Here is a 20,916-nt window from a genome sequence, read left to right on the forward strand (position 1 = left end):
AATACTATATATATATATATATATATATATATAATATTTTCAGGATTTTCAAATATGATATATTACGAAATTACCTTTGACTATAAGGTTCCGCTTTTCCATCTTCAATTCCATCCTCAAATGTCGATGAATCAGCTGATTTTACAGATGAGGCAAACCTATCAATTTTTAACTCGTCAACGAAATCCGTTAAATATGTGTTATCATCATTGGTTTTTGGCTCAGGTTTCACTACCTGTAGTAATCCCGAAGTTGGAGATATAACGTTCTGATGGGTTATCGGACTCTCATTTCGTACTACTGTCAGCTTGGCTTCTTTGTTATCTGTGAATTGCACACAATTTTCATCAACTGGATTTCCATTAAAAGGTTCGCTTTTTTCAGCCCCGTGCACAATTTCCGATAGCATAGAAATTAATTCACATGTAAGTTTATGTTCATCTTCCATCGTGACAATTCCAACATCAAGTTGCTAACAATCACTTACAGGATATGAACTAACAAGAAGATGATTGTGAATTAAACGGTGTTTCCACGTGAAAGTTACTCCTTTCCTACAAAAATAATACAAAAAAATATTTATTTAAGAGAATGGAAAGAAAAAAATAATAAGGAAACGAGAGTTGTAGATACAATCAACGACAAAATGAAATTTTCATCTCATATCTGCCACACTACATTAAATTGGCATTAGTACTTAAGAATGAATGTGCAGTAGTAATAGAGGTATATTCACGCGCAATGCATCTAAGTGCGTAGTAGTTTGAGTACGAATGACGCGAACAACAAATCTATGTACCTCTCAGAAGACTTTTAATATATATAGAAAATGGCCGCACGCTTATTTACTTTCTTCAGGTTTGTACTACCTTCGCGTATTATATTCTCCTTTAGATCTTACTATCTTTACGCGCGATTTTTCTGCGATTTATCGTGGTAATTCATGTTAACAGATGCAATACTGATCTTGTATGATCAATGTACAAGTTCTTGTACAATCACACCTGAAACGAATAATGTGTAGGTACTGAATGACGGTATTAGTTTTGCTGCAGAATACTTTTTGTTATTAGAAAAATGAAACACAGATTTGTTCAGCTGATAGTGTCTTAAGAACATAACTGTAATTTAGAAGTTATAAAAATGTTACACTTCTCCCTGAAACGAAAATATTAATAGGTAGATAGATTAATAGATCGCTAAATCAATACTGAAATCAAAAGCTGCAGTGGATTTCTATCACTTCTGGTTTAAATAGATAATAAAAAAGATACAGAAAATGTATTCCTGGAACGTTTTTTTTTTTTCATTTAAAAAATTACTTTACGATATCTGTTGAGTTTTCTCTTCCACAGTGATGAACAAGAGATAATAATGGTCAGTTTCTATCATTTGCATTTTGAGTACTGCCTCCGTACCCAAACTTCTATGTTCTATGTTTTAACCCTTTGCGTCCTTGGTAAATGTGATGACACAAGTACTCCTTAAGATTTATTTTGTCTCTTGGACGGATGGACACACAGATAAGTAAATGAGTAAGGGAGTTTCCCTAAATAAATCTACTGAACAAGACGTGTAAATAATTATAGTACTTTTGTGAACAGAATAAAAGTTAGGCCCAGTATCTGTAATGAACAGTCAAAATAAAATCTATATGGGGAAAGTTATACCTCTTCATGAGGATATTCGTTTTTGGAGAGGGTAAACATTGGCATCTCCCGTTAATGTACATAGTAGGAAAAGTAAAAGCTTCAACTAATTTTAAATAACAATTTTGTCGAACCTAAAAAACAGAAAACACAATGCTAAGGTTATTCAACTAATTTTAAATAACAATTTTGTCGAACCTATAAAACAGAAAACACAATGCTAAGATTATTGGTTTACTTAGTGCTCGGGAAATCTTCGGATAGAAACGGTGATCAGTTAACTGCATTCTGAACTGTGATTTGTCCTGAATAAAAAAAGGAAATGATTCATAATATTAGAAACTGAAAACTGAATCAGCGGAAAAGTACAAAAAAATAAATACAGGCATCAAGAGGGATTCGAATACAGTTCAAAAGTTTTGAACAAGTGGAGAAAAGTGCTTAACATGTACAGTTACCAAAACAACTGTACATCTATATTTCAGTTATAGTGATAGCTAAGGGACACCTTAAGACACTAAACATTAGAACTTTAAGCATATTTGGTTTCCCTTTGTTCAAAAAGGGTGTACGTTTTCTTAAACTACAAGAGAGACCCGCGGTAGCTCAGTGGTAGAATTCACCTCTGGTGCCTGGGGTCTTTGGTTCGATCGCGCCAAGTTAACTTTGTTGTGGACAAATACCGTGTGTGTTTGTGTTTTCTCGGGGTCCTTCCATTTCCTCCCACTTTCTTCATTCCAATATTTCATTTATTCTACAACATCACCGTCCCCTTTAACCTAGGCGGCATAATCGTGGGGCGTAAAATTTCAAGATTTAATTTCATTTAACTACAAGAATGATTCTGCATTTGCTAAGGTACTATCTTGTTTTGAAACTAACATGTCATTAAACTATAAAAAAGGAGCTGAATACTTTAAACAACAAACATCAAGGAGTGAAGGAAGTGCTTCGATACTACGAGGTACTCTCTGAGTCTGTTGTTGCCATCTGACAAATTTAAGGGACTTGGAAAAAGATCACGTACGCAATTATACTTTCGAGAACTGTAAAAGAGAACACATAGCGAGGGTGAAGAAAGTAATTGCTTCACTTTCGTTGTTCATATAACGATTAATAACTCACAGCTTCACATATACAAGAAAAAGAATGTTTCCATACACAAGTTACATATTCCATAAACTAACATTCGTTTTACACACTTCGTAAATTACGGAGAAAAATAAACGAAGAGTTATTAAGAACAAAAGACAAGCGAGTGAAGCAGCAAAGAGGAGAGGCTTCGAAAGTGCACCCCGGCGATTTTGCTGAAATTTTGCACATAGATAATAAATCACGAGAAAGCATTTAATCTGAAACGGCTCACGGTAACACCTAATAGAATTCGAAATATAGGGAGTTATCTGATTGCCTGAATTAAGACCTCAATGATTTATTCCGCTGCAAGCGAGGTTTTCTTCATCGTATCCATGGCGAAGTCAGAAGAACAAGCGCGTAGTACTCATTAGATCGATGGTTCGCGCCTAACCCGGGGTACTTCTTTAGTGTGTTTAAGACTCTCCTGAATATAAACAAATAACGCATGGTACATTCCATTTCAATTCAGGCAAAGCATGTATCATCACCATCTCAGTTCTCGTTGAAACATTTTTTATAGCAACTAGACATGTTTTTAACGGACCCATATTTTTGTTTTGTCAAAAAAAAAAAATCCTGCCAAGTAATGGATCATCAAAGACGAAGAGTACAATTTATGAACTGTAGAAGATATGGATTATGGTCAGATTCGGAATTCCACGATTCAGCTATGGAGACAGGCAGAGGTATAATTCTAGTATTTGTATGTACATAGGGATATAAATAAACTATATTTTAGTTAGTTAGTAGTTTGGTTTGCGCATGCGTATTATTTTGTACATAATTGAACAAATAAACGTCAGTTTATCTGAAAAGTCAAAATTTGCGAATTTTTCGAGCACTTCCGGTTCGAATTTTAAAATTCTGTTTTCACAGTTGGTAAGACCTAATTACCCGCTTTCCAAAAAAAAAAGAAAAAAGAAAAAAAACAATTGTATCGCTTAGTGTGCAACCGTTTTGTCGCCATAAATTCCAGAAATTGTTAAATTTTCCAAATTGACATTTTTGGCCGTCATTTCCTCGGAAACACTATAATTTAAAATTCTAAAATTTTGCCAAATGGTTCAGCTTTATATGAATAATAAGCACACGAAATACCATTCTCGACTAATGCTTCATGAATAAACTACAGTGTTTTCAAGTTAGCGAAGTTCCGTTAAATTTGTTGTCACAGGTGGCAATACTGGAAACAATCAAATTTCAACAATTTGATGATGATCGTGGTTCGCATTTATTAAATGAAGAACAAAAGTTTTTCCAGACTTATTTTTATTATTTTAATCAAAAAAGGCTCTCTGAAATAATAAAATGAGCCTCCCCCTATTTCTCCGTATCCTTTAACCGAAGTAATCTGAGGTGGAAATTACGATTACCAAACTCACAAATTTTAAGTTTACTTGAAACGGCCATCCAATAAATTCTGATGATCTATAACAAGCCTGAACTATTACCTCAGTGATGATTTGGAATGCTCCAGAAAAAGTCCAATTATGTGCGAAGTCATTACAGTGATCGAAAATGGACAAAGAGTTAAATCGGAACTTTTCTTACGCGTTCCATTAAAAAATTTACGGGCTTTTTAAACAGAACAATCCCAGCATAAGAATGGGTCATTTGAAATTTTAATCGACCAAAGTAGGCAACCTGTGAGGGAAATGTGTTTGTGTACTGTGGAAATTTTAAAAATGAATGAAATGAAATCTTTAAGTTTAACGTCCCACGTGAATGCCGTTTAGGCTAAAGGAGACGGATAATGAGAGATGAGTGAAATGGTGGAATTAAGAAAATAGGAGAAAACGGGAGAACATCGAGAAAACCCATGAGCACGGTGTCTGTCCACCACAACGTCCACACGGCGTGAGCTGGGATCGAACCAGGAACCCCAAGCACCAGAGATGAACGCTCTACCATTGAGCCATCGCGCCCCCTGCAAATTTTAAGTTACCTGCTACTGCGTTCAACAAATCAAAGGTGGAGCCTGTATTGAAGGTTTTACGAGTGACCTATATTCTTAATTAATAATATGATCCGTATAAAATGACAGCTGGCTTCTTCAAGTGTGTGGTGAACGTTCTGGAGTGGAAGGAATAAGTATGGAGTTTTTAATTATTGACCCTGATGAAAATGAAAGTGCTACGTATGCCATATGGGAAAACAATGATCTCGTTAAAATCTGTGCTCCTTTTTGTTTTCGTATCGTGCGTTGCTGGTTTAATTGTAAGAGTTGTTATTCATAACTACATCAAGAAAATGCAAAGAGAATCGCTAGAAGAATTCTTTATCGTGTAGACTTCGCTGAAAACTGGAGTGTTATTCTGTAAAGTGAAATTCAGAGTTATCACTGTTGAACGAGCAAATTTCCCATCCCTACAGAACAAATGAGTGTTTTGTTGTAATAAGCGACGACAAAACACGATTCGACTCATACACTCATAGTCATAGACAATGTTAAAAAAAAAATACTCGAAGAAAAGCGTAAATATAGGTTATAGAAAAAGGTTCGAATACTTGAAAATAAGTGTCTACAATTTCCCAAACCATGTCAGTGATTCCTGATTGTGCTGCATCCCTCTAGAAATCGCTTTCAGGTGTTCAAGATGCAGAATAGTCAGATATAGCTTTGGTTTTTCAGTGAAACCGTCCATGCAAGGGCTTCTGCGACAGTATTGGGGGTGGGTTGTAAAGAATGTGGTAATCCAGCATAACCTTAGGCAAAAACATTATATATATATATATATATATATATATATATATATATAGATATATATATAGTATTAAAACTACAGAAGAATTCGTGAGTATATTGCAAGTACAAACTCTGGGTATTACTCTTGTATTGTTGTCAGCAAGAATAGGAAAGTGTGCGATTGGCAACTGGTATTGAACGAAGGTACTTTTGGCTTTCGGAAAATAGCGAAGTTTTTATGACAGTAACGGGTCACCATAAACTAACTTCACGGTGCCACAAAAATCGAGTTTGTGAAACTCAAAGTAAGGATTTAAGATGTCTGCAGAAAGAATTTTTTTTACATGCATATATGATAACCAGTGCTGGGTAGCAGAAAAACTATGCATAAATCACGAATTACGTGAAGTTCTGTCCATGCTCCCACATGGTCCTTCAACAGAATACAGGTTTTCAGAAGACAATAACAGAAGTGAAAATAAGAGTTTTGTAACTATCGACAATGTGCTACGAGTTGTGAATGCACCATAAACAACATAAATTACATATAACAACATATTTCATTCTAAGAACTAATTACATAAGTGGTTAAGTTACTATATTTTGTAATGCGTGTTAAGTTACTATCCATGCAATACAGTTACTATATTTCACAGTGTGTATCGAAAGAATTGATATGTATAAGCAAGAAAAAGCAACAAATAACGCTAAATTACTAATGCAATATCCAACACAATACGTTTGCAGAAACCAATCCATAATCATTTAGGAGTGTAGCCTGCAAACTTTTGTAGGAGAGCCGGTTTTCTTCATATTAAAAGCAATACAAAAGTGTATTTCAAAATACGAAAGCTTCAATAAGACAACGAATATATACATATTTCACATGTAAATAAATACAATTATTGTTGTTATTATTATATTTCTAGTTTGTTACGTTTTCGAAATGTGTGCCTTGACTAGTTATAGATAAATTCCCGGGATATATTCTTCGGGAATATTCCCCGGAAGACTCCCAAACATGGGAATTCTCCGGGAATTTATGTACAATCACAAAAAATTGCTATTATAATTTCAAAGTTAAATTCGTTTTTATATTTCAGTATTATTACTGTTGTCCCAAGAGGAGTCCCTAAAATGTATATTCTGAACAACTGCTGTTGAATTTTTGTGACATTTGCGGTTTTCGGTTTTTAAGAAAACCGATTTTCTGAAAACCGAAACCGCAAAAGTGGTTTGGAAACCGAAACCGCAGATGCGGTTTTCAAAACCGAAACCGCAAGAGCGGTTTTCAAAACTGAAACCGCAAAAGCTCTTTTCGATAGCGAAAGCCACCCGAGACCGTGTTTGCGGTTCTATAAGGATTGTCCTTTTCAAAGCAGAAACAATGTTTGCTGTTTTTAATTACACCTTTTAACAATTGTGAAAGCATCTATCGATCGAGACAAATGTATTGATGTATATGTGTGTTTTAACTTTTTTTATTTGCTTCAAGACTATTATGGTAATATGTGCAGCACAGTGCGAAAGGGATAGTTCGATGGTTGTACAAGTCACAGCTAAATTAGGGTGACAAATACTGACATTCGATCCTTAGCTTTTTTTTTTTAGTTATTTCTTTGACGACACTTTCAATGTAGTTTTCGGCTGCAGGGAAGCAAACTGGACCCTACCTGATTTTCATATATGTTGTAAATTAGACCACCAGGAACACGAATCTGAAGGAATTTTGACATTTCGAATGTCAGAACTCAAGATATTCGAACATAAATTGACCATGGAAGCAAACTGGACCCCACCTGATTTTTATATATTTTGTAAAGTAGACCACAAGGAACACGTATCTGAAGGAATTTTGACATTCCGAATTTCGGAACTCGAGATATTCGAACATCAAGTGAAAACGGAAGCAAACTAGACCCCAACTGATTTTTATATATTTTGTAAACTAAACCACGAGAAACACGAATCTGAAGGAATTTTGACATTCCGAATTTCGGAACTCGAGATATTCGAACATAAAGTAACCAGGAAGCAAAAGGGACACTATTTGATTTTTATATATTTTGTAAACTGGACCAAAATTAGCAATTATCTGAACGAATTTTGACATTCCGATTCCCGATCTCGAGATACTAGAACTTATACAGTAGTTTTATGTAATATGTATAAAAGTAACGAAGAAAGTTCTGTCGCTTTTTGACCTATCACTTAGAGCATCGATATGTCACCTAAGACTTACCTGGAAGATCAAAAATAGTACCCATCAGTATCAATGACCTTCTGCCAACGTTCGGGATGGGCATGGATTACTTCGCGGTAGAACTTGGTTTGCCGTGAACCGAAGAAGGTATCAAGTGCATTTAGCACCTCTACTACGGAGTTGAGCTGGAGTCCTCTAAAGTGAGTGTCCAAGGAAAGGAACAGGTGATAACCGCACTGTATAATGTCCGGACAGTATGGCGAATGCAATAATGTTTCCCATCCAAGGTGTAGGATGGTGTCCCCGCTCATTCTAGCTATGTGGGGCATAGCGTTGTCCCGTAATGGGGAACCCCTTAGCGTTTGAGAAGTGTTGGCTCCAGGGTTTTGAGTTTTTCTTGAACACGGCTCAACTGCTGACAGTAGACAGTTGCATTGATGTTCTTCTCTGACCACCCGGTAGCAGTTCCCGATGCACGATGTCGTGAGCAGTCCACCAAACATACAGGAGGAATTTCTGCTGCATTACTGATTTCAGCTGTTTTGGAACCGGTTCATGGAATTTTAACCAATGATGACGGCACCGTGGAGCTTCGTACAGGATCCAGTTCTCATCACATGTCAACATCCTGTCCAGAAATGGCTCCTTCCTCAGACGAGACAGCAAAGAATCACAAGTGTCTGCACGCGTAGCCTTCTGGCCCGGAAACAAATCATCTGGGACACATAGACCCAACTTGTAGTGCTTCCCAAATTAATGTAGGTGCTGGCGAATGGTTTCTCGACTAACATTGAATGTTAGCACCAGTTCCTCACATGTCTGTTCGGTTTAATTGCTACCTGAAGATCCTCATTTTGTACATGTGTTGGTCTTCCGGCACGTGTGGTGCGTCTTTCGTGAGTGTTTCGTCACCGTTCTTAAACTTGCAAAACCACCCTTGCACTGTCTGCGTAATCACGACACCCTCACCAAAGGCCTGAGGTATCTTCCGCCCTGCTACAGTGGCGTTTGATCCAAGTTGGAACTCGTACAGCATACACGCCCCTATGACGCTCTGTGGAGGTTCCATATTCACTCCGTCCTTACATACATTTACGTTGTAACTGAACTGCCACAACCAGGTAGAATGTCGGATATACCCACACCAACAACTGACCTTCGCCTTATCTCCATTCGCATTCAACTCACGGTATTAGGGTCAATTTTACACAGAACTCCACAAAAAGCGACAGAACTTTCTTGGTTACCTTTATATATCTCACAGGACATAATATGTTTCGTATAGAGAATATTGTGTTTTTTTCATATAGCGTCTATATTAAACGTTAAGTTTTAATATCTCGAGTTCCTGAGGTCTGAATGTCAAAACGCCTTCATATTCGTGTTCCTCGTGATCTAGTTTACAAAATATATAAAAATCAGGGGAGGTCCAATTTGCTTCTCTGCATTCTACTTTTCAAACGAAACAGTTTTCCAGAGTATACATTTTGCTTCAAACTGAGTTCTGCCCTGGTTAAGAAACGTAAATTCGCTTCTACAAGAGTCTTTAAAGTGTGAAAGACTCTTGTAGAAGATTCTTGTAGCTTGTGAAAGCATTAATAATTTAAGTATGTTTGTTACAACATCTACAAACGAATATTCATTTGTATAGAACCTCCAATAGATTACATACAAAACACATGAACTATACAAAGAAAACTATTGTGCATTAGAGCAGATCTTTTATTAGCAAATGATTCTGCACACGCGCACTGCTCAGACAGTCCAGAGCCTGAGCCTGAGCGCGAGTCCAAATTTAACTCAATCGCGATTGAGATTGTCAAAGGTATAGTGGTTTACGTTGAATATACCATACAAACACTTTATCAACTAAGTCCTCTTAGATTTTTCTCCAATCCCAAAAAGCGGGTGGATTTTCGTGATTAAGATATGTTTAAGCGGGGGACGAATATATAACCTGAAAATCGGGTGGTACCCGCTAAAAAAGGGTAATAAGCCAACACTAAGCTCAATAGAAATAAGGTATATCCCAATTTAAAATCACTACACATGCAACTCATGAAATTCAATTTGAAATATCATCCACTTAGACTGACATCTTTTGTATTATTATTACTCTTTCCCCATATTTTTAAAAATAGTACTCCCACTCTTTCTTTTGTTAACAAAAAGACACCACCTCCCTTTCTTAATATAAAGAAAGAGAAAAGAAAGAAAGAAAATCTCTATCGCAATACACAATTTTATTGTTGATTTGTTGCCACTTCGATAAATGTGAATGTTGTGGTTTTGCATGCGTCGACTGGCTTCTTATCGCAAGTCCCAGACACCTGCAATAGTTTATACTAGACGGAAACACCGATCATATTGTATTCTGCATCTTTTTACTTCCCAATAACGAATTCGTGCCTCTTTGAGAAATTGCAACTTTTTGTTTTATTCTGCCAATTGTAAAAGTATAGAATTTCCCTACACTTTAGGACATTTTAAGAAAAAATACCTTCTTTTCCTTCTGCAAATTTTGATCATTTTTTCCCTACGCCGCCGAAGGAAATTTCCCTCCATTTGGCAACTGTGAGCCGGTGTAGGAAAAGATTCTTTGCTGTTTTCTCGTCGTTACTTGATATTAGTGCTCTAGATTTTTTGTGACATTTGCGGTTTTCAAAACCGAAACCGCAAAAGCGGTTTTCAAAACCGAAACCGCAAATGCGGTTTTCAAAACCATTTCGGTTTTATGAAATTTCACTTTTTTTCAAAAACCGGTTTTCGGTTTTTTCAAAAACCGATTTCGACCGCACTATTCTGAACGACGTTATATTCTTTTATTATTATTTTATTATATTTAGAGAGTACGTATAAATAGATAGTTACAATATGTTCTATGAAAGTAAATATGTTTCAAAAATTGTATAGCAAGTCCACATACTTTTAAACCGCTAAACAATTTAAATTTACATGTAAGTCGATTTTCTAAACTTGACTCTACTACTGATATTATAAACATATTGAATTTTTAAATGTCATAAACAAATTAGGTTGGGTAACTGCCAGAAGACACATGTTCCAATATTTTGTCAAAATTTGCGCATAAATATTTATGTTCACAATACTTGCAACATACTGACTTATCTTTAAAATTTTGCATTTAACATTACCTTACACGACCTTTCTTCCTGCCCATTTCTAGAAATTTCATGCGTTAATTTACATGTTAAAGAAGTCCGAGCACCTCTTCAGAAATTCGAGTCACAGGGAGGTGACAGACCAACGTCTATTACTAACGGTAGCTCAGGGTTTATTAATAGTATTTCATCCCTATTTCTACATAGTTCTACATTACTTTAAAAAACTGATCCTTTTCATCATTTGTAAATTAGTACATTGCTACTTTTGGCTATTGTTTAGCTTTGGGGGCCCAGATTTTGCACCTACTTTTTTGCGATATTCTATTCGAATGCGCTTTTTTTTATGGTTTCATACGTTGAATTACGTTACTAACATTAAATTCAGACAGCACTGCCGGGCGAACGTAAGCAAGTGAAGGCGGGTTAGAGGACCCGTTGTTTTCTATCTTCGTTTTTAACAATTCACTTTATTTCCTCACATAAATCACTTCCACTTACTTTTCGGGTTTGTACAAAGTCCCTACTGCCCTAAAAAATTCTGTTGGATACTTTCTTGACTACTTGAACACTACTATCGACTCATTTCTTCCGCTAATAATCCTACTTTTGCTAGTTTTGCCCCGCCCCTCTCCAATACTAAACAATTGCCCTAATTTAGTACAAATGGAAATAGATCTTAAAAAATCATATTATCATTTATATAAAGTGCAGCGGAAGATATTAAAGTTTTAACCTCTAAATTCTTTAAAACCTAGAAGTAAATCATAATATATTAAAATAAAGTAATTAGTCATATGGATCTTTTTATTTGCAAGATAAAGTAAAGAAATGGAAATGAATTCCTTCCCGGGAATTTATAAGCCAGGGAAAAAACCCGGGAATATTCCCATTTTTTAAATTCCTTCCCACCGGCAATATTCGTACTGTCCATCACTAGTCTTGACAGTACATGAATTAAAAAATCACAGGTTGTTAGAAATGTAGGAATAAGTTAGACATAAGAAACCACAAACTGTTAATGGACATAAACTTGTTTGACTGAGTTTATCTTCCGCACTCTTATATAAAAGAGTTGAGAGACCTTCTGGGCATACTACTACAAGTAAGTCGAAAAATTTTAATTAAAAAAAAAAATTCTTAAGAAATCAGGATGTAGGAAAGATTATATTGGAAAAACGTACCGTATAAGTTTGGGGCACTTTTTTCTTAAATAGTGCATCTCGCAAACCTCTGAAGCTAGTAAAATGAAACTTGTCATGTAAACATTCCACTGAAAAAAAGATACAAAAAAAATCAACACTCAAAAGGAAAAGAACAAAGGGTGAATTTTCTTTAATGTTCGAATTTCCCATTTCTTATTCTGAAAATATTTATAAAGTACGGAAGGATTTGCATCAGTTGGATGCGCGAAACTCGGTATCCAATCTCTTAACTGAAAGTAACAAAACACATGTTTCAGGGTCTTGAAAATTACACTTCTAGAAGGGAAAATTTCTATAATATAAAATGTTTCCAACAGCTTATGAGATTTGCGCAGAAAACGGTTTTCCTTTAGATCTCCAATTTTCCAGTTAAGCAAACGAGAATACAAAGTGGATGATTAATTCGGTTCTTCTGATTATTTAAACATGCTGACATAGTTTCAATTTTTTCAGTGTCTTCTTTTACATTGTATCATAAATATTCTTAATTTGCTGTAATTATAATATTAAACACGTTTAATAAACTCAAAACAGACACCCTCATTTGAGGGGACATTAGTTTGTTTTGGATGTTAAACCAGCATTTGCCGTCCGTGGCATAACCATTTTAACTTTACGCATAATCAAGGCTAAGATCTTAAAAATAGAACATATCTTAAATTTATTATTATTATTATTATTGTTACTGATAATAATACTAGTTGATTCCAACGATAAGTGCTATGATACTAACAAAAAACTAGTATTAATAATGGTAACGAGTAAAGTGTGTTATATTACGAGTATAGAAACTATTTGCTACAATGTGAAAAATTATTAACTTCAAATCAGCACAAAGAACGCAAAATTTATCATGTATATAACTCAAACACCACGTCAATTTACTAAATACGAAGTCAATGGTGTGGAAATAGAAGAAAAACAGAAATTATGAATGATCTGGGAATCACATTTGGCAGGCAGTTAAAATTATGTGACCATACTAATGCTATCACGCAAAGAGCAAGAAAGGACGACAGGATTTATTATTTCAGAACTAGAGACTATGTACTTATATACAAATTATTTGTAAGAACTAAAATAAAATCTGGTTATGTAATACGAAACAGTATATCTAGAACGTTGGCTAACAGATTGATAGTATTCTTTGTACGGATGCAATGGTAGCGCCACAAGATTTTTAGGTCTTGTGGCGAATAGGTTTTATGGCATGAAATGTTTTTTACGTCATGTGCCGTTTAGGTCTCATGTCGTATAGGACTCCTGCTGCGAAATGTTTTTAAGGTCTTGTTACATTTATGACTTGCGCCAGTGACACTTTGGCTGTGCCACAAAAAATCAGTATACAAAAAACATTTTGAACAACCCTCGTACAATTCTATCATTAAAAGTTCCTTATTATATAGTTAAATCATTTCTCAAAATAACTTCTTTCTTTTTCACGTCCGTCAGAACAGTACGAATAAAATTCTTCGGGACGTTCCCGATGGAACCAAAATAAAAAGTGTTTTAAACTGAATTTTCCAGTGTTTTAATTATTATAAAACTATAATAGAAGAACAGAAAGTGATAATTAATCGTATCCCAATTAATATGCTTAAAAGAAGTCAATATATATTAATTTCTCTGTTAATAGCATAATACCTTGCCCTTCTTCTTCAACGTTGTGTACTGCGCAGTTGGCGGAAGATGAGGAAGTGAAGGAGACAAGAAAACAGTGACAGTGCAGATTTGTATCCGAAGAACGAAGAAGTAGTTGGATATTGATGCGCCATCAATTGGCGCTCAGCTCTAATAGTTGGCTTCTTGCCCCCGACTTCGCATAAAACTTGTGGCCAACACCACTGATGTCCATTGGCGTAAACTGTAATCAGCCACTATAATTATTTGACTGCGTTAACAATCGAAAAATAAGTACTGTACTTGACAAGTTAATGACACAAACACACTTTCATATCGTTCTACTGTCGACGTATGCCTGCTAAGGAAGTAAAGTTTTACCATATGTGCAATCGCTTTCAAATATCCAAATCATTAAAAAAAAAAGTACATCTTTTTACCTATTCAGACGTTTCCTTGGCAACACAAATTTTTAAATTTTAAGCATAATTGATGTGTACAGATGGATGTACAACAGAAAGGGAAACTAACCATACAATTTGCAAAAAAAGACGTATTTAGTATTTGTAATACAGCATTCAAAACAATATAAAGATATGAATAAAACGTGTATTTCAGATAAATAACTATGTAGAAACGAAACTAAACACACACACTATTTTTTTTTTTCAAAACGCGGCAAGACTTTACTTTCTGCCAACCAGTTACTGGAACCGATTCATCTGACCTAACCCAACCCATGTAAAATATCACTGATAAGCACAAAAGAAATTCTTATCCAAAAGTGTTCCGGGCTAAGAGAACCATTAAAAGAGAATGTTATTTATATTTCTAGAAATATAGGAATATATTTCAAGAACGTAAATGACATTCTGTAATGAGAATGATGAGAAGGAACCTCAATATGACAAATAGCTGCAAATAAAAAAACTACATAACTTATTGCTATTCCACGATTTTCATAATATGTTTAACACTCACATATATAATACCGACGATCTGTTAACATAAATCAGATGTTATATTTTAAACATAATAATTACTTATGTTCTCCAATGATTCTATGGGTATACATATACATCTGATTTATTTCGTTGTAATTATTTTATATAATTTTCATACATTGAGGAAAATAGAATTTCATATAATTTTTTGACCCAAACGGAATTCAAACTGATGACTTTACGATTTGGCACGTCGCTTTTAAACAATGTGCTAACACGACGACTCCGCCCACGTTCCTTCTAAAGAAATATAACTGAAGTTCCTTTGTTATTTGTTGCAAATTCTGTAGCTTTTTCTTTTTACTACGGATGGGAGAAGTTTGTTCTCTGTCTTCCTTTTCATAGGAAAGGTTCCTTTACATATCTAAATGTTCTTTTACGTATGGAAAGCTACATGACCAACAAGCATGTGCTGACATGAAAACATGGTTTCGAACTATTGTATCACTAAATATTTCAATCAATGTTGCTTTTTTCTAAACTTAATAATAAGTAGTATTATATTTCACATAAACTAAAAGCACATCTGAAAAATCTTTCTTAATGCAAAGGTTGGCTTGCAGGTTCGAAATTGGTTTGCGTTTTTCCGAAATTACCCGAAATTGCACTTAGAAAATTTTTACCTCAGAACAGCAATAAAGATTGGAGTCATTCATTATGAAACAGCGTGAACATTTTAATTTGTATTAAATATTTTTAACAAGTTGGTAAAAAAAAAATTATAATAGTTTACAACAGCAACTTCCCATCTCCCGTGCACATCGATACTTCTTACTGTTGTAGTACCTACAGAGATGATTCAATATCATGTGCAACTGCTAATAGAACACACAACAAACCCAGATTATATTGTGTTCACACTCCAACATGGAGTGTGAATTCTCGTGATGCCGGTTTGTTGTGTGTTCTATTACCAGTTGAACATGATACAGAATCATTTCTGTAAGTAGTACAACAGTAAGAATTATCCACATGCACGGGACATGCGATATGTATTTTCAATTCCCCCACACATAGTAACACATTACGTACAAGGGCACATTATTAATTTTTCCATACGACATAAAAACATATATTCCTACAAAAACACCTTAAGTATGAGGGACTTTCAAGAATGCAATAAAAAAGAGAGGAAGTAGAAGGGCAATATTATTTTTCGAATACAGCATAGAAAAACACACATTGAGTACAACGGCAAATATTAGGAATGCAACGAAAAAGAGAATAAGGAACAGGAAGCATTGATTTTCACATATCGTAAGACGGGCTTACTTTGCACAAAATATGAAGATTTTCATAGTTCTCTGTCAGCAAAATCATGAACAGCAAAGAGTAAATTGCAACTACCACCGAAAGACAGAACATCTGACTGTATTTTGGCTAAAATATTTGTAGTTAACATCAGTTCTAATTACCGTGAGGGTTCGTTGTTATAGAGGTATGGAAGGCAGTCAATGTAAAGCCCACCAAAATTTGAAAGGTATCACGTACAAGAATTTCCGTTAAAGTTAAGTCAGTTTCGTAGAATACTACTGTGTATAATGAAACTTTGATGCAATAGTCGAAATTTAAATGTGAGACGGTTTAAAGTCTTTTAAAATAGGAAAACTAGAAGAAGGCGGTTTCAGCCTCTAATCGGGGTTACTTTTCACAAGTCCAAAATACCTCATAAAAAAGAAATTATTACCTTCGGAACCTCCTTCATTATAAATTTAGGTAGATGTCGAAATGAATTTCTTGTTGGAAAATAAATTATGAACAGTGGTCGATTCAGAACAGTAGTTTGAGAGGAGCTTCTCTCATAAATGCTTTGGTCTTTTTCTTTTTTCTTTTTTTTTAAGAAATAACTAGGCTTTTGGGAGAGATTGCAACTTATACGCATAGGAATTACTAGCATTACAATAAAAAAAAAAAGAAAAAAAGAAAGAAATCATCCAATTTTAGTGAACTTCAGTCTGAAAGTCCCATATCCCGTAAATCTTCCAATAATTACGGTTGGGATGATATTCTAGGACATAAGAAAAAACTACGGCAAATTGGTTCACATGGACTTTTTTTCTGTCCCTGAGTTGGCATTTGTGTGGGACATAGGCCTATGCTTAAACTATTAGAATGTTGTTCCTGTGCCGGTACCAGTAAATACTTAATTTTCTTCAGAAATATTGGTAATTCATACTAAGTATCGATACCAGTACCCTCAGTCTAACATCAATATTTATAAACTGTATGCAGTTTCGTGTAGAAAGTAAAATGTATAAATACTGAAGGGAAAACATTGCACAGAAACGTTATATTCATATCTTAACTTTATAAACACACATATCAATATATTCATATTTCTCCACCTTCGCAACACGGGAAGTTTGTCTCGTATACTATATCTGAAAAAGTTTCCGGAAATCCGGATTTTATTACGTCTCTTTAGTTAAAATCATATTCGAAAATAGCATTTTACTCTTGCACCACTTATATTTAATTTTATTGCATCACTTACAAATATTGGTTAGTTTTACGTGTTTCAACTGAAATAGTATGCTATAAAGATATATATATATTTAAGAAAAGAAACCCACTTTACTTGCGTGTTCTTTACATCTTCGGATACCTTCGCATAAAAAAATCAAATGGAATCCTTCTGTTTTATGCCCCACGCTTATCCCGGTTAGGGTAAAGCAGACGGTGATTATGGGAAATGAATGAAATGGTGGAATGAAGTGGGAGGAAACGGGAGAACCCCGAGAAAACCCACCAGCACGGTGTTGTCCACCATAAAGTCCACACGGCACGAGCTGTGATCGAACAAGGGACCCTAAGCACCGGAAGTGAACGCTCTACGACTGAGCCACCGCGCCCCCCACCTTCGCATAAACCTCCTGGCTAACACCGCTGATGTCCATCAGCGTAAACTGTAATTAGCCACTATAATTATTTGACTGCGTTAACAATCGAAAAATATATCGATTGTACTGTATTGTCCGTCATTAACACGTTAATGACACAAATCCACTTTTATATCGTTCTTCTGTCGAAGTAAGCCAGTTAAGGAAATTAAGTCTTTCCACGTTCGTAATCGCTTTCAAATATCCAATTCATTAAAAAAAATCATATTTTTACCTATTCACACATTTCGTTGGCAACCGAAATCTTTTAATTAAAAGCGCAATCGGTGTGCACAGATCAATGTAGAACAGAACGGGAAACTAAACATACATTTTTTTAAAAAAATGCCGTATTTAGTATTGTTAATATAGCACGGCCATTCCATCGTAACGGGTGTTACATTTGGACGAATAGAAATTGTTATAGAAATGTCCTTACTGGGTCAAGTTATATCAAACTGCCTCGAAACATCACCGTTTGCCTTTGTATTTTAGTAAACACTTAATTTGTTACATATACATGATACCACAATTCAGTGAGAGTGAAAAATGTAGCGTAACGGGTGTTACAGCAATTGGACATGCACTTTCAGATGCATGCAAAGTTAAGCCAAACTCTGCGAATGTCCAGATCAGAATTTTTTCCAATTATGTGTGCACTTTTCTGAAAGTATAATGATGTGAATATTAGAATCAGAAATTCCATAAATGTAATGGCTTTTATTTTAAAAAATGTTCAATACCGTAACGGGTGTTACACAGTGTGAATGAACTTAAACCAACTTCACTTTTGATGAACATATTATGTACAGAACAAAATATTACAATGTTAATAGATAAAAAAATACACATGTAGTACAGTGTAGGAAATAAAAAACACAAAATAATAAACATATAAATCAGAAGAATGTAGGAAGTTTCAGTATTAAATATATAGGTCTCTTGACACACTGATCATCAACAAAAGTCTATTCTTCTTATGCTTCAGTGACATTAACTCTGGAACTAAATTGCTACACAGGGTTGGCAAAAACCATGGTTTTTATTTAAAAAAAACAAAAAAAACGGTTTTTTTGGTTTAAACCAGGTTTGTTTGGTTTAAATAATTTGCTCTATACATTCATATCATATATGAACAGAAATAAGTTTGTTTCGCCTTGATGTTATTATGCAACAGCCGGGTTATGCTGGAAGGGGTCATATAAGCTTAAAGCGAAATAAAAACTGCTTCTCGATTTACATCCGAGAGAAACTGTCCTCCATTTGAACTCGGAACCAAGACTAATTGGCCACAAATGCGATACGTCTACCGACTCACTCACGAAGGAATCCTGATAAAAATACATTGTACTGATCTTTACATGCTTCTTAATATAACTGGCAAGAGTCATTTCAGAAGGACAAAAAGATAAACAGTTGCACAAGTGAAACCATTATACAGAATTACATATGGACAATCTCAAAGTACTACGGAGTACAGAAGAACTAATTTAGTTGAAGTTAGTTAACAACGACTTTTATTGGTCCGAATTAAAGAAATACAACGACTTAATTTGCATATCAGTAAGAAAAGTGAATAAAGATACAAATTATTTGAGTCCACTTTGGCTCAGACTCATTTATACATAAATAGATACCAAAGATACTTCTCATTTCACTAAATGCCTCTCGTGGAGTCTGTATGACCCCCCCACCACACACAAAAAGTACGGCATTTCGATGTATTTTATCAATAGTAAACATTGAAATGAAACAATCTTAAGAATTTTTCTTGATTGCAATTACATAACAATAATAACAACTACAAGAAAATCACAAAACAAACATTTATAAATTTATATATAAAAAAAGTTGCTTTCGTAGTATAATCTTTTTGAGTAATGAATGGGGAATTTAGGTCTGAATATAATACGAATAATATACGGGAGTGAAACGTGATATCCCATGAATGTGTGTTCATCAAGATTTTACGAACACTTACACTTTTACGAACATTTTTCGTTTTTTGGTTTAAACCAGTTGTTTTTTTTGAAAAAACCAGCTGGTTTAAACCTTGGTTTAAACCATAGTTTAAACCACCTTGGTTTAAACCAGCCAACCCTGTTGCTACACAACTTTGTTATCCTTTAATTTTCATAATCGGATTTGGCAGTTTACAAATCACGTTCATGAAAATGAATTATATTGTGCCGTGCTGGGAAAATCAGCGCCCGGGGCGAGAGTATACGACGGCGCCCCCGTACATATTAGTCAGGTCGACAGACCAGCCGCGAAGCGACACTATGGTTGGGGCAAACCATAAGAAACTTTTCCAAAATAAACCCTGCTTTTCCTTGATTTCGAGGATTTTTTATTACTTTTTTCCTTCCATTTTATATATGTGCACATGCATTTTCCTAACATGAGTAACATTATAGGACGAATTCTAAAACAGGAAGAGGATTTAAGTGCATACTAATTTGTACTGATATGTGAAGTATTTTCTCTCTTTTTTCTTTCCTTTTCTTTTCCTACCGAATTTTATGCCCCCTTACTTTGGCGCCCGGGGCCGTCGCCTCGCTAAACCCCCCTTACGGCACGTCACTAGTATACTTTCTAAACGTCGGCGTAGTTCCAATTCCTTTTCGGCACAAGATTTCAAGAACATAACTCTAATATCACAATTTTCGTCCGAAAATCCTTGACGGATTCCAACTTGACGATAATCTTTGTTACTTATTTCATCTTTCATTGCCAGCAAGACAACATTCCAACACAAACATCTTTCCGCAAAGGGCTGATCACAATTTCATTCGGAGTCTGCGTACACATCATTGTAGTGTAGGGTTTTTCTGGTTTCTTAATGAAAATCTGTCGCGCTGCAGCCTCTAATGATTTGCTAAACGAAGACTTCCAAAGCACCGTATTAGGCTTCTGATAAAGAAGTAGACTTCTGGTATGTAATGAGTACTCAATTAAAATACGGCACTTTCATGCTACTTAATCACTACCCTGAGTATGCGACTTAACGCGGGAATGAGAGGGAGTCCCCCATCGTACGATATCTCCTAGATATTATATTCTCTGGAATGCATTTCATCACCTCCGGTATAATGTCCCTTAATTTCGCCCACTGCTCATCCTTACCATAATTTATGTCTTCAGAAGAGGACCCTCTATAACTTTACCAACTTCAAATTCCCTATTTAGAGCCTTAGAGCTAGACTAAGTGCACAAAATATCACATTTGAACCAAACTAACAATTCACGTGTAACACCCGTTACATTGGCAATGTAACACCCGTTACGCAGATTTTGCCTATTAAATTATAAATATAATGATATTCTTTTTCTTGTTGTATTTCCCATGTGCTCATTTTTACTTTTCCAAAAGATAGACTACTTCTGACTTTTAGTACAAATTGTATAGAG

At 35.0% G+C, this 20,916-nt stretch overlaps 1 protein-coding gene and 1 long non-coding RNA gene across 4 annotated transcripts in view; one reads left to right on the forward strand and one right to left on the reverse strand.

The window, feature by feature from the left end:
• LOC145675745 (uncharacterized) overlaps positions 1-20,916 on the forward strand; it is a 164,359-nt gene that overhangs the window by 129,363 nt on the left and 14,080 nt on the right. The window lies entirely within an intron of this gene.
• The window catches only part of LOC145675738 (uncharacterized), a 74,958-nt gene that overhangs the window by 52,809 nt on the left and 1,233 nt on the right, over positions 1-20,916 (reverse strand). Inside the window, exons 2-3 of one of the 3 annotated variants that reach the window (XM_081746370.1) lie at positions 11,982-12,070; positions 75-554 (exon numbers count right to left, since the gene is read on the reverse strand). In XM_081746370.1, coding sequence (XP_081602496.1) covers positions 75-448 — 374 coding nt within the window. In that variant the 5' untranslated portion in view covers positions 449-554; positions 11,982-12,070. Of the gene's footprint in view, positions 1-74; positions 555-11,981; positions 12,071-20,916 lie in introns of those variants that run through there. The other 2 variants (XM_081746371.1, XM_081746369.1) reach the window with 2 other exon arrangements.

Source organism: Thermobia domestica, chromosome 18, assembly GCF_964235325.1.
Source record: "Thermobia domestica chromosome 18, izTheDome1.hap1.1, whole genome shotgun sequence".
Lineage (NCBI taxonomy): Eukaryota > Metazoa > Arthropoda > Insecta > Zygentoma > Lepismatidae > Thermobia > Thermobia domestica.